This window comes from Manacus vitellinus, unplaced genomic scaffold (assembly GCF_001715985.3).
Source record: "Manacus vitellinus isolate BGI_N305 unplaced genomic scaffold, ASM171598v3 scaffold_5_pilon, whole genome shotgun sequence".
In the NCBI taxonomy this organism is placed as follows: Eukaryota; Metazoa; Chordata; class Aves; order Passeriformes; family Pipridae; genus Manacus; species Manacus vitellinus.
Genome location: NW_021940682.1, coordinates 5,218,768 through 5,232,467, shown reverse-complemented (window position 1 = coordinate 5,232,467; position 13,700 = coordinate 5,218,768). Strand labels below are relative to the sequence as shown.

The window sequence follows — 13,700 nt, the reverse complement described above, 5'->3', positions numbered from 1 at the left end:
TTCACTCAAATCCTTCAGGATGCTTGTACAATTGAGTGTTCTAAAAGCATTTACTTTATTTCAAATATTAAAATATTAGGCAAGAACAATTCCTATCTGTAAGGCAGTCAGTCCTTGATACAATGCTTCATTAACTACATCCTAGTGAATATTTATACAGTGATGTTAAACTCATTTTACTAATTGGTTTTCTTCTCTAGAAAGAGAAAATACTTTTAACCTGCATTGTAACATTCATTCTCTGGGTTATAATGCAGCTCCTCCCAACCAAAGTCCTCTCCAACCTCTGAGAGGACTTTTTCTCAACAAATCAATACTATAGATACATCCTATTTTCAGAATTCTAATTATCTTTCCTTCTTTAGAAAAATGTCATCAGGATCAAGAAGTCCCCAAAATATTTTAGTGTGCCATGCAGTGTGTCATGCACTAAATCTTTAATATTGGATTTATTTGCTATTCTCCGGAAGTAAAGCCTTTGTACTTTTTCATAAACATACTTTGCAGTACTCTTCAATCTTTAATAGGGAGAAGAACTTCTCTTATTTAGAGAAATAAAGTTCGATTTTATAGCAAGTAAACAATGCGACTGTTTCACCAGTTCCCCCTAAAATCTTTTTTTTTTTCAAGAGAAAAAAAAAAGCTTTTTTCCCTTCCCTTCTTTCCAAACTTTGAAAATGCCTCATGTCTAAGTCACCTCCCATTCACTAGTAAATTCATCATTGATTAATTCACTTGCACTTGACCTTGCTATAGACACAGTCTCATAAACTGTGGTATGTCTGGCAGCTAAGGGACACAGATCACATGCAAGCAGGAGGCCAGTGTCACCTGAGCAGCCTGACATCCCCTTCTGCATGTTGTGTACAGCCACGCACAGCACCAGAGCCTCAGCTGCCATCATCAGTCCTGAAAGGGGCTTTGTCTGGACCAGAGAGGTCTGAGAACACTTCCACTGTAAAAGAGGAAAAATAAAAATCATTTTTCAGAATTTTATCTGAAGGTAGTGTTGGTTGGTTCACAATGCCTCACTGCTTTTTGCAGACACGTGTGCTCTGGAAAGGGCAAGGTGTCGAGGGAAAGTGGACAGAGCTGGAAGTGAGGGTGTCTTTGCTGTATCTCCAGTGGGACTGCACTAAAGAAAATGGAAAAGAAATTACCTGTAGTGTGTTATGAGTGATGGACACAGCTGTGTGTGATTGCTGTTTCAGGTCGAAGGGCATCTTTTCACTTAGAGTGTTTGAAAAGACAGAAGAACCAGGGCGTGGATGTCTCGCAGAAGACAGTTCTGCCTTTGCATCTGGTACATCATCAGGTAGGTGTTAATGACCACAAAGGGCCCAGCAATGAAACTGAAACCCTACTACCTGCAGTGCCTCCCCAGTGCATCCCAAACAACTTTTTAAAAGCCATTTGGGATAGTTTCTCACCCACATCAATGATCCGGTTTTTAGAAATCAGATTTGCCATCGTGCTCATTCCTGCTTTCAGGATTTTTATCATTCCCAGAAGAATGCTACAGGAATATGTCCTTTGCAGTCAGCAGAGTTATTGTTTTCTGATGTCAGTAAAAGAATAAAATAAAATACTAACTAAAAGATAAAAATAGCTACCCAAATTGCATGCTGCAGTGCAATTACACTGGCTTTGATGGTAGTGTGCATATGAATAAAATGTGCAGAGTCTACTTTCATGTTAATTAAAGGTAACCAGTAACTGTAATTAATCATTTTAAAACATAGTCTGATTACTTGTCATTAATCAGCTTCTCAAGCCCTTTGTAACTGTGTTCAGCAGCCTAGCAAATGTATGCTTAGGCACGTACCGAGATGATTAGCCAGCTGTCATACTCCAAAGCAGATTTGTGTCTTTTATTTTGATGATGCCACTTTTTGTCACCATAAAAGAAACAGGTGCAGATGGTAGTGCCAGCCTTGCAAGGGTGGTGTCCTGCTCCATGCAGTTCCCTGGGGCAGGGCACAATGGCCTTGTCACCTCGTTCACTGCCACAGGGGCACAAAATGCTACACAGTAGGGCTGGGAGAAGTGAGAAGTTAGAGCAGAGGAGTGAGAGGTGAGTATGTTTGAGGCTCCCTGGCTTTTCTCACCTCCACTCCCAGAGACTTATCCTTCAATACTCAAGTTCCAGAAGGCATTAGTCTGCAGAGAGTTACAGCTGTGGCAGGGACAATCAGAAAATTCCTTGGAGCAAGGAGGACTGGGCAGGAAACAGCTTCCCACATTCAACACAGCAGCAACAGCCCTCCTGAGACTTCCTGCCCTCCCATGGCAGTCCAGGCAGAGGGAACACGTGCCTCCCACCCTCTCAGCCCACCCAGCTGGCAGAATCACCTCCCTCCAACCCATATAAATAGGATGGAGCTACTTCATTCCTCCTCATCCCCCCACAAAAACCTAGAGGGATGGGGCACTGTCCACCCAAGTGTCACTCAGCCAGACTGAAGGGCTACCCTGCAATAGGCATCTGGCCTCCAGCTGACAACATTCAGTAGTGTTCACATGTGTACAAAAATGTCAGCCTACAACAGTGCTTAAAACAAGAACATGAGAGTGGACAGGTTGCCTCTGCTAAGTGTAATAGATTCTGTTGCTGTGAATGCCTGAAGAGGTATTATCATGAAATACTTGTCCATCGCAATATGTAAATGTATGCAGCTGAAGCTCAAAGCAGTCCATAAGAGCTTCTTTCAGCTTCCTCAGCACCTTATATTTTTGATAAAACACTTTGTTATATGTTTCTGCCAACAAGTTGAAAAATTGGTGGTGTTGTTCTGCCTGACAGGTCTATGTCTCTCCTTGAAGACCTGGCAGTTTAAGGGATGTGCTGAGGCCATCATAGCCTGCAGGGCATGACTTATACAGAAGAATTTCTAAGGACTTTCTTCCTCATTGATATCTGATAGGAGTCTGGCATCTAATTCCTGGGAAAATCTTGGTGAACCCTGTAGGTGACTAATAATTAATTCTTTTGTTCATCTGTCACTGAAGTCATCAGCATAGTTATCAGTTCCCAAGGATTTCAGTGGCAGATGGGCAGAGTTCACTTAACATTAGATAGCTTAAAATTAGCTCTCTAGTTTAAATTGGTCAGTTCAGTCCCACTGTGGTCAACAACAGGAAGGAGCACCTCCAAAGGGCAAGTTTAAGTCTTGTATAAGTCTTGAGAGTATTTTCAGAGAGAGCATTTTCAGGCAGGGGTTGAAGAGACAAAAGGCTTGCCAGTGTCTTTCTGCACAGCTTAGACTACATGGAGCCTTCAGATAGCTGAAGCTGGGTGAGACTAACCCCAGACTGAACAAAGGGATTTTCTGCAACACAATCCACATCCTCTCGCATTTTCCATGCATTTATTTAATTGTTCATACTGGGCTGCAGTGAGCTCTGTGAGATGAGCTTACGACTCTGACAGTATTGCTTTTAGAACAGGGAGGCAGTCACCATGAATAAGGCATCACATCAGCCCTGTGCAGCATGGGGCTTCTTGAGAAATTTTTTATAAAAGGCTGGATGACTCAGAGGTGGTGTAAATTATTACAGGAAGGACTTGAATGGCTGACAGTATATTGATCCTCCCACCAACACCAGATGCCTTAAAATCCAGTGGTGGATTTAAAGTCATTGCCAACTGCAGACACATGTAAAATTCACATGTGGTATCTGTTCAGGTTCCTCAGTAGACACTGAGAGAAAACACAGCAACTGGCAGTAAAAGCTCACAGTATGTGTGGTGGCAGTGGTGGGAAAATGAATTGCTGTATCACCCCCTGGAGAAGAGGTGGTTTTTGGCAAGGCTGTGGGGAGCTGGGCTGCATCCCTCCTGTCAGTACGGTGGCTCCAAGGCCAAGGAACTGCAGTTGTGAAAGCTTTCAGTCTGGTTCTTGGCACTAGCACAGGGCACACCATTTCAAGGAAAACGAGTTTGCAGCAAACATCCAAACCCATCGAGGAGCTGGCAGCTATTTTCACAAGCCTTGAGACTCTCCAGGCCTTTCTTGGGGAGCTTCTCCAGAACCAACTCCTTCCAGCCCTGCTGCCGAGTGCAAGCTCTCACTCATCTTGCTCCTCCTCTGTCCACAGGCGTTAGCAGTGGCCGGCCTGAGTCCCCTGCTCCAGCGAAGCCATTCCCCCACCATGTTCTCCCGGCTGTGTGCTACGCCCCCCGCCACCCCCTGCAACCGTGGCTGGCAGCAACAGACCATCCCGACCCTGCGCCTCGACGGGGCGGAGTCCACTGAGAAGCTCAACAGCAGCTTCCCGTCGGTGCACTGCGGCTCCCGGTTCCCCGACAGCACCGGCTGCAGCAGCCCCAGGAGAGCCAGGCCAGTGTCCCTCACCGTCCCCAGCCCGACCGCCGGGAGCAGCAGGCAGTTCCACGGCAGCGCCAGCAGCCTGGTGGAAGCGGTAAGACTGCAGAGTCACAAAGGACACTGTTGTCAAGGCCGGCTAGAAACAGGGCCCATGGAAGAGCAGGGCAACAGATATGTTGCTGCCCACAATGCCAAGAGTAGGAGAGCCCATCTCCAAGCAGCATAAATGGGAGATGGACCTCTGGGGAAAACACAGCAGTGGAAGAGGGTTGTGTTAGAGGCGTGACAGGGTTGACGATGCAGAGTACTAACGTGTGTCTTTGTTTCTGGTTCCCTGCCTGCTTTTGAAGGTCTTGATTTCGGAAGGACTGATGCAGTTTGCTCAAGATCCAAAGTTCATTGAGGTCACAACCCAGGAGCTCGCAGACGCCTGCGACATGACGATAGAAGAGATGGAAAATGCAGCAGACAACATTCTCAATGGTAACAGCAAGCAGAGCCCCAATGGCAACCTCTTGCCTTTTGCTAACTGCAGGGACCCAGGGCAGGACAGTGCAGGAGAGGAAGAGGAAGAGGTGCAGAACCCGGATTGTAGAATAAGTCAGGAGGAGCTCAAGGACAGCAGGATTTATATCAGCAGCCTGTAGTTGCCAGGGCTGGAAGCGATGCTGGTTTTTTATTTGTTTCAATGTTCCTAATGGGTTTGTTTCAGAAGTGCCTCACTGTTCTCGTGACCTGGAGTAACCGGAACAGCGTTCTTCATTCATTTCTGTTGGGACGAGTCGCAGAGTTGGGTGGTGTAAGAAAGCTTTTCAGGAGCGGATATAACCCCAGCACGTGTCCATGAAGGAAGAGTGAGGAGGAGGAGGAAGAGGAGGAGAGCAAGCTCCCTCTTTTTTTCAGTCCCTGCACAAGGAACGACAACTGCCTCCGGAGCACGAAGGGGAACCTCAGCTTCCTGTGGATGGCCCTAGCCAAAAGGACCCTGCGCCAAACGGGTGTCTTTCGACTTTGCTTGTAAAAATCATTTTGCACATATTCTGTATGAGCCTCACCGTCTCCATAAAGCCAAGGCCCTTTGATTCGGAAGGAGAGGAAGACTTCTGCTGTGGATTCCCATGCCGCGAGGGGGAGGAGGAAGCAGGAGAAGCGCAGGGGTGCCCGAGGGGCAGGCGGCAGAGCTGCCCAGCCCCGCCGAGACTCCCAGGCAGTGGTCCCTGCCAACCAATCCGAGCGCAGGCGGCCACTCCTGCCGACCAATCAGAGCTCGGGCAGTCACCTGCCAGCTAATCCGAGCTCAGGCAGCCTCCTGCTGGCCAATCAGAGCTCAGACAGCCAGCCATGCCAGCCAATGGGAGCGCCGCCTCTGCAGCGGGGCGGAGCTGACCTGCCCCACCCATGCTGAGGTGGTGGTGGTGGGCTCGTGTAGATCCCTTCTTGTTTTGCGGTTTGATATTTCCTTGAAAGCATGTTGCAGTTTTTATTTTGACCTTTTTTTCTTTTTTTTTTTTTTTTTTTTTTTTTTTTTGAGGGAGAAGGGAGTGTTTACAGCGTTTTGTAATCACCTACCTTTTTTGGTTTGGTTTATTTTCACCTTTGCAAATGTTAAATTGGTTTGATCATGTTGTATTATTTAAACTGGGGTGGGGGGTCTCCATTGAAATTTGGTAGAAGTATAACGATAATAGACGAGTTTTACCAACCATTATGTACACCAAGAATTTGTAATTTTATTTACTAGTAACTGAAACCTTTTTTTTGTTGTTGTTTTATAATTTAAAGATAGTAGGCAATGCACTTGATATAGTCTTGCACATTTGAGTGATTGATTTGGGTTCTTTTTAGTGCTAAGTATATCTGTGAGTGTGGGAGCAATACGGGGCGAGTGTGCGTGTGCGCGTGCGCGTGTGTGTAAGTGCATGCAGCTCTCCACATCCTGGTTTGAGCTGCAGGAGATCTGTATCTGGGGCCATTTGAATGCAAAAACAAACCACTGTCTCTGCTTTTGAAAAAGGGAATCAGTAACTTTGCATTTTCTGTTCCACAAGATATGCAAAAACAATGCAATAATATTAATTTTAAAAATAAAATTGTAAGTTGTGTTGGCATTAAAACTGTATAGAAAAAAAATTGCGGGGGTGGGGGGAACTAAAAAAAAAAAAAAAAAAACCCAGAAGGCGTTCCGCTTCAATATATTCCGTGTGATGTTTTATTGCATTGATAATGTTTCTGTTGAAGAAACCGTTATACTTGAATTCAGGTCAGTTTCAGTATTTTTCAAATATTTTTTTAAAATGAATTGCAATTGTGCCAAGCAAAGATAATGAATTGAATTAAGTTTGTTTAACAAAGAAAAAGAAAAAAAAGAATCACTTCTTGTATATTTTGCTGCATGTCAAGTGAATCATTTCGTATTTGGAATGTGCCAAGCTTTACCTTTGAACTTTTAAGTGCTTTTCTACGTGTGGTTGGGGAAAGGGGTACTATTTTTTTTTTCCTTTTTTAATTTGTACAATGAACAAAGTGTACCTGGTGTAAGTAACTATTCTGCAATCCACTGACAGGTTGAACGTTACTGATTTTGCATATCTTGTGTTCATTTTCCTTCTTCCTCACCCCCTTTTAACATGCACGATGACTTTATTGGTAGAGAATCTTTCTTCCCTGGACTGGGACATTTTATTCAGGCTTTATTTTCTTTCCTTTTGCTCAATTTCTGTAAAGGTCTCATCCCGCTCAAGGGTGGCAAGACCCCCAAGCCCATTTGGCAGATCCATCCTACATAGTCAGCTGGCACCAGCAATTCAAGGAGCAAGGGGGGGGGAAATCTGCTTTCAAAATTATTTAATTAGATAGCTGACCCTGCTCAATTATAGCAGGGTGCTCAGATAAGAAATGCAAGAATCAGAATAGTTAGCAAAGTAAAGTTGTCTAACTCTGTCCTGAACTGAAAGCAGAGGGTAAGCGAGGGAGAGAGCTCTGGATCTTTATTAGGAGAATTGCTGAGACTGGTCAAGATGCAGATGCTGAGTCACTTTTGTGTGTTCCTATGCATAGTCTCAGTCCTCTTCCCATACTTCAGTGGATGGGTCAGATTCTAAGTCACAAAACATCTGACAGCACAGTGTGTCCCAGCCAGATTTCCTGACTAGTGAGTATGAAACTGTCTTTTCTCGCATTGATACTCAGCCCTAACCCATGAGAGAGGCTGAAAAAAAACAGGCATGTATTGTTAGATTTTTTGCAACTGATTTTTGTCCAGACTACTGCTGTTTTTTCTCCCTTCTCAAGATGGTTCACAAATTTGCAGATCAGTGCTGAGTTAGGCGGTGTGATCTGACTCAGAGCTAAACTTCCATTCAAATCTTGAGCTTCTGCAGATGTCCGAGAACACCATTTATTGCATACGTTGATTACATTATTTTTGTAATGCTCTTGTTTTTCTTCTTGATTCTCTGGGGCATAAAGGAGAAATACCAAAGGGTGTTTTTGACAATGCACTTTTTGAACTGGCCAGTATCAGCTTAAGAAACCTTCAGAAAAACCCCAAGTATGTTTAAACTAGAGAAATACAAATCCATTTTTACAACCATCTGTCATCAAAGTCGTAATTCAAGACTTCCCCGGAGAAAGTAACCAGCTGATGTCGGTCAGTCTCACTTTTTCCATCCCTTGTGCCCGTATCAAGATGGGCACACAAGTGTGTCTCCCTTTGAGTTTGTTGCTGCTAGTGCTGATATGCTCCAAAGGTACTTGAAAGAAAAGAATGCTGTGCCTGGCAGTGTAAGGGCTCCCTGTCTCATTTTCTTCCACTAGAAAGTCCATCTGACTCTCCCAGTCGGAGACAGAAGGTCTTCTCTGCTCCTGACAAACAGAACACTTATCTAAATTAGTGGTGACAAAGGGCATTTTGGATGCTTGGCAGCCTGTGTCATCTTTGAGGACTTTTTTTGATGGGAAGGAAAACGGCGGAAAGGATTACGCCTCACACATTCCTGGTGAAAGCTGCGACTCCCTCAAGGGTCAGAGCCTACAGTGCCCAGGGGAAACTCTGCTCTGTCCTAGGTCCTGCAGAGTGGAAAATGTATGGCTAGCAGAGAATGCAGATGGCTTTTGCAGTTTGAGGTGTTAAATTTAGTAATTGCTGGTGCCAGCTGTGCAAATTTCTCTTTCTGGGGAGGGCGGCATTTTTATTTATTTTTTTTTCATTTGAGGTACTTCCAATGTGCACATTGTGACAGGCCTGAGCAAAGAGCTACTGCCTCCTTCAAGCGAGGCAGAGTCTGGGGGACAGTGGGAAGGAGGGGGCAGGTTTAGTTCCTGGAGTGTTTTCCTGCATATGGGAGTAGATGGTGGGTATGTACAATCACTGTGCTGTGGGTGGAAGCTTTGAAGGAACCAATGGCTGAGGAATGACATGGAAGGAAAGGAAAGAAAGGGGAAAAGAAAACAAATCTGCTGTTTGCCTGAGCCTCTCTGACTTGCAAGAGTACACTGCAGACTAAAGACATTTCTTCTAAAACAACAAACCTCCTCCCTGTATCACTCCTGCTCATTAGTCCAGACAGTTCTGGGCCAGCCACACCAGGTGCATTTCTTTTTTTCTTCCTTATTTCTGTGTGGCTGACTTGATGGGAAAGAAAGTGGAACTCACGATCCAGAGCTGGAGTTTCAATACCCACAGACCTTTTGTGCATCATCTGCCTCTTCAGCTGGACATGTGGACGATGATGGTGTAGATGCTGCTGCTACTGCAGGGGTCCCGCCTGGTTTATTACCCTGCCCACCACACCCCAGCACGGAGGGACAGCCAGAGAGGCGCCATGTACAGAATCGCATCTATTTCTGCTTTGTTTTCTGACTCAGAACCCTGCCCCGATGACTACGACAACAATGACAACAACAACAACAACAAAGAAAGGGCAAATGCATTTTTTACATTTCTTGATAATTTCCAAAGCAATGTATCATTGCTTTCTTTAGACTGACGCCAATATAACAGTTGTATGGGTCTCAGCCAGGCTCCTGTGTCTTTTCTGCCTGATAGTTTCAGATTGCTCTATGGAATGTATGCGCTTTGCACACAGACACAATCATAGGGGGTGGCGGCACCACGAGCCCGTGGGGTTGCTGCCCTGAGTCACAGATGAAGTTGGAGGCCTTGCTTCGTACATGTAGATGAGAAACCCCGACCCACTTGTCCAGTGAGCTGAAGTGAAGCAGCCCTGCTGGGACAGAACTGAGTATCCTAAGATATATGCATGGTCCTGTCGTGACTGTCCCCATGGCAGGGGCAGGGTGGGGGACAGGAACACTGAATGGGGAATTTGGAGCACAGCCAATATAAAATAAGTAGAATCCAGTTGGGGTTTCTCGTAGTGGTGACATTTTATCAGTTCCCATAATGAAAACTGTAATGCATATAAAGAAAACATTCCAGGCCATCAGAAACCCCTGTTCCCATCTTGCTAACATGGAGGCTGGAGGGCACTAGAGGCCACAGAGGTTTTATTGATACAAAGAATGTGGAAAACAGAACTGGGCTCTGAAAAATTTAATTATGTTTTCCCCCCATTTATTTTCTTCTTCAAAGAAGTCTAACAAATATAATTCTCAGTAGCTGCACAGGGTTTCTTTTTTTCTTCTTCTGAATGCTGCAAAGTTTTTAAAGTTTTATTCCGTAAGCAAGCCCAGGAATCCAGAAGGTTTCCAGTGGGATCTCAGTCTGTGGAGCTTTTATCCCTGTTCCTACTTTGTTTCTGGACAGCTGAAACCACTATGGCCTTGCTGCTAGAGCACTCTGAGGTGGGGGGGGCGGGGGGGGTGAGGGCAGAAGGACAACAAGAGACATGTCCTGTACTGAAAACAGATTGGGCTCCAATTGCTCTCAGAGAAGTCAGCAGCATCACACTGGAATGGAAAAAAAAAAAAACAAAACAAAACCAAAAACCTCTTCTGATACAAACTTTAGTGTTCTAGTTAAATCCTCCATTCTTCCTCTGCCCCTTATGGGGAGCTTAGCTGTTAACACTTGAGCATAAAAAACAGGCCTTCTTTAGGGGCACAGGGCTCGACTCAGTTGCCTAAATGTGGCGTCTCCTGTCACTTGAGATACCCTACAGGACCCTGTCGGGTCTGCAGCAGCTCATTCAGAAAGGCACAACTCTGCCCCAGGCAGGGCTGGTGTTAAGCCACCAGCCCCAGAGGATGGCAGAGATCTCAGGTGGCCGGAGGCAATTAGGCAACTTAATCAAGTCCCTTTCTAAAGGGCTAATTGAGAGGAGCAGCACCTATGACTGATGTAATGAGGGAATCTTCATTAGCATTACCAAGGGCTTAGTTAGGCAGGACCAGGAGCTTGTCTGCACACTCCCATGCTCTTGTTTTTCTACCCCAAGTCAGGCACACAGCCTCCACTCCGACAGGCTGACGTTCACAGCGCTCTGCCCAGCCCTTACGTTAGGCCAGGGTTAGCAGCTGCATCCCAGGCCCAGTGGAGCAGGGGCAAGCCCAGGCGAGAGCAGGCATCACTCCACCCGACAACGAATTTTCCTGCCAGCGTTCAAACAGCCCCTTTCCAAAGCTTTATCCTATTCAAGACAGACCCACAAACTCAGACACCATTTGCTAGCCTCATAATTTGGATGAAGAAATACCTGTGTTTTTCTGTTAGCTCTTTCCCCAAACAGGCTTTTAGTATTTTAAGCATCCTGACTCAGTCTGCTCCCATCTCAAGCACCTAGGTAGACTGGCAGCCAATACTATCTAAATATCATCAACTTTATGATCGCTCATAGAAATGATTGTTTCAAGCTTATTCAGTCTTGACAGTTTGAATGTGGGAAGATTTTGTAGGAGGAGGAGTGAGATTGTAAATATCTCTTTGACAAACATTGCTGCATCACACACAAAAAAATAAAAAGGGGAGATACTTATAAAACTGCCTTAAAAATCAATTCTGAATGATGACATCTCCCTCCAAACAATTGCCGCTTGATAGAGCAAGGAATGAGTCACTTTGGGTGAATTCTGGCAAGAAGTGGTTGGAATCTAGTCCTGTTTCAGGAGTGAAAGTAATTTAGGAGCTGATCTCTCACTCAGTCTGAATTCACATCAGCACAGACGACTGAGCACTGCAGGATCAAACCAGTTTAAGGTCTGGGGGGTGCTGTATCTGGCCTGCACCTGCATGGTTTGGGTGTGGCCCGGCAAGGTACCGGTGTTTCCCAGTGACTTCAGGGAAGATGGGGTTCCTCAGCACCTCTTCAGTTCAGGCCCTGGAGCACCATTTCCTGCTCTGATCATCAGCTATAAATGTTGATAAATATAAGTGTTTTGCCTTCATTTGAATTGCCCAGAGCTGTAAAATGACCTCTCTCAAGTATAAATTAGCCCAGATATAAACCTCCTCTCCCACTCTTCCCTACACTCCCTGCCCACCCTCCCAGCCCTCCCTTGCACCTCCACCCAAGCCCTTCCCTGTCTCAATTCTTTACCTCCTGCCACAATTTTATATCTAGTTTTCATGAACCCACAGAAATGCTTTTGTAAATAATGCTGTACAGTTTGTAACCGTCATGTAAGCCTGTCATCAGTGCCAGAGTCCGTCTTGCCCTCTCGCACGTTTTAAAATCAACAGAGGAAAGTTAGAGTGAGTGGCCCGCCAGTGAGCTATAGGGTCATCTCTGTGTGGGACAAATGTATATTCCTGTAAGATTGCATTTTTATCTAAGGAATGATGTTATTTTAAAATTGCTAATAAATTTCTAAACAATGTCCAGATTTGTTTAATATTGTAAATGTTATCAAAACTCCTTTTGACGTTGCTCCCTTCTCCCAGCAGTGGCTGAAAAATAAGACGGATTCCTGCAGCCCTTTATTTCCCATCAGCAGCCCTGCTGCCAATCATGCACTCCCACCTGTATTTAAGGGGCTGCAGAACAATCTTGACAGTCACAGCCTGCCTTGATAAACAGTAACTTAGGAAATCCAACCGCTTTCTGTGCTGTTGTTACCACAGAAATTCTGCCATGTCACGATGTCCAACGTGTGACTCATGCATAACCACACATTTAACATTTTCTCTACTGGGTTCCTTTTTACCAAGCACATGCAACTAAAAAAACCGAATGCCCGCAGCTTAAATATGGTGTAATTAGTACATACATAAGCCATGAAGCTAATGGGATGATAACAAGTAACATACCATGCATGTACTTTTCGACTGAACAAATTTGTTCTACCACGGTTATCAAGCAATTACGCCGCAGTGCCAGCTGAGCGCTGCCTTTCTGTCATAGCACTGTAAATCACAGTGTGCTCAGCCCAAGTACAGCAGTATAAGATTGAGTAAAATAATGCCTAAAGAAAAAAGAATGTGGGGGTTTTTTCAGTTACGTGTATATATATATATTATTTCCCCTGACTCACACACAGCTGTCAGAACTGCAGGCTTTGCTGCTACTGTTAATTAGTGGTGGCACAAAAGGCTAAAACTCAGGAGTTGATGAAAACCTGTGGATGTCATCAGTGCTGGATGTTGGAATGGCAGAACGATCACCAGCAGAAATCTCGTTATCTGCAGGCTCAGGCTGGCCATCAGTCAGACATTTGCCACCACAAAACCATATGAAAGTGCCGTGGCTGCTGGTCAAAGCCCAGCAAACAGTTCAGCTTTGCTAAAAAACACCCTGAGCTGGAAATTCGGTGGAGCTCCCTGGGGCTGGGCTACAGCTCTGTGTGACACCATGAGGTGAAAACCATGGCAAAAAAACGGGTGAAAGCGGCTGTGGGCGTGTTGCAGTGTGAAGAACAGCGCGAAACCTCGAGTGAAGCCTGTGAGACAGCTGAAAAGGGGGGAGAGTCAGGAATGGTAACAGGTTTCACAGCCCCCTGTGAAGTGGTCGCATTTAGAACAGCCCCTGGACAGGAAAAGCACAGCATACATCTATACTGTGTTTTATTCGGCAGCTGCACACTGCTGCTGGTGTCAGCTTTTAATGCTCACGGCATCTACCCGAAGCCAGAGGCGAGCACCGGGAGTTTCACCTCAACGTGAAGAACTTCTTCGGGGGGGGCAGAGCCCCGGCACAGGCTGCCCAGGGAGGTCGTGGAGTCTCCCTGTCCGGAGACATTCCCAACCCACCCGGACGCGTTCCTGTGTCAGCTGCTCCAGGTGACCCTGCCTTGGCGGGGAGGGGGGGGAGGTTGGCCTGCGTGATCTCCAGCTCTGACGATTCTGCGATGAGCCCGCACACCTCGGGACCCTCCGCGAACGCGAAGGCAACCCCCGGGCAGAACCAGGTTTGGCTGCCCCCAGGGAAGCGCTGTGGCCAGCGGGGCGGAGCCGCTCGGAGCTCACTCAGCCCGGCC

At 45.9% G+C, this 13,700-nt stretch overlaps 2 protein-coding genes across 10 annotated transcripts in view; both read left to right on the top strand.

Annotated features, from left to right (window-relative positions):
• The window catches only part of CACNA1C (calcium voltage-gated channel subunit alpha1 C), a 430,938-nt gene extending 421,594 nt beyond the window's left edge, over nt 1-9,344 (top strand). For 8 of the 9 annotated variants that reach the window (XM_018080309.1, XM_018080308.1, XM_018080306.1 and 5 more), the window contains 3 exons: nt 1,212-1,315; nt 4,099-4,422; nt 4,679-9,344. In XM_018080309.1, coding sequence (XP_017935798.1) covers nt 1,212-1,315; nt 4,099-4,422; nt 4,679-4,975 — 725 coding nt within the window. In that variant the 3' untranslated portion in view covers nt 4,976-9,344. The remainder of the gene's footprint in view (nt 1-1,211; nt 1,316-4,098; nt 4,423-4,678) is intronic. The other variant, XM_018080311.1, reaches the window with a different exon arrangement.
• Nucleotides 9,345-13,089: 3,745 nt separating this feature from the next.
• IL17RA (interleukin 17 receptor A) overlaps nt 13,090-13,700 on the top strand; it is a 21,740-nt gene continuing 21,129 nt past the window's right edge. The window contains exons 1-2 of the mRNA XM_029963391.1: nt 13,090-13,207; nt 13,409-13,503. Of these exons, the coding sequence (XP_029819251.1) occupies nt 13,090-13,207; nt 13,409-13,503 (213 nt within the window). The remainder of the gene's footprint in view (nt 13,208-13,408; nt 13,504-13,700) is intronic.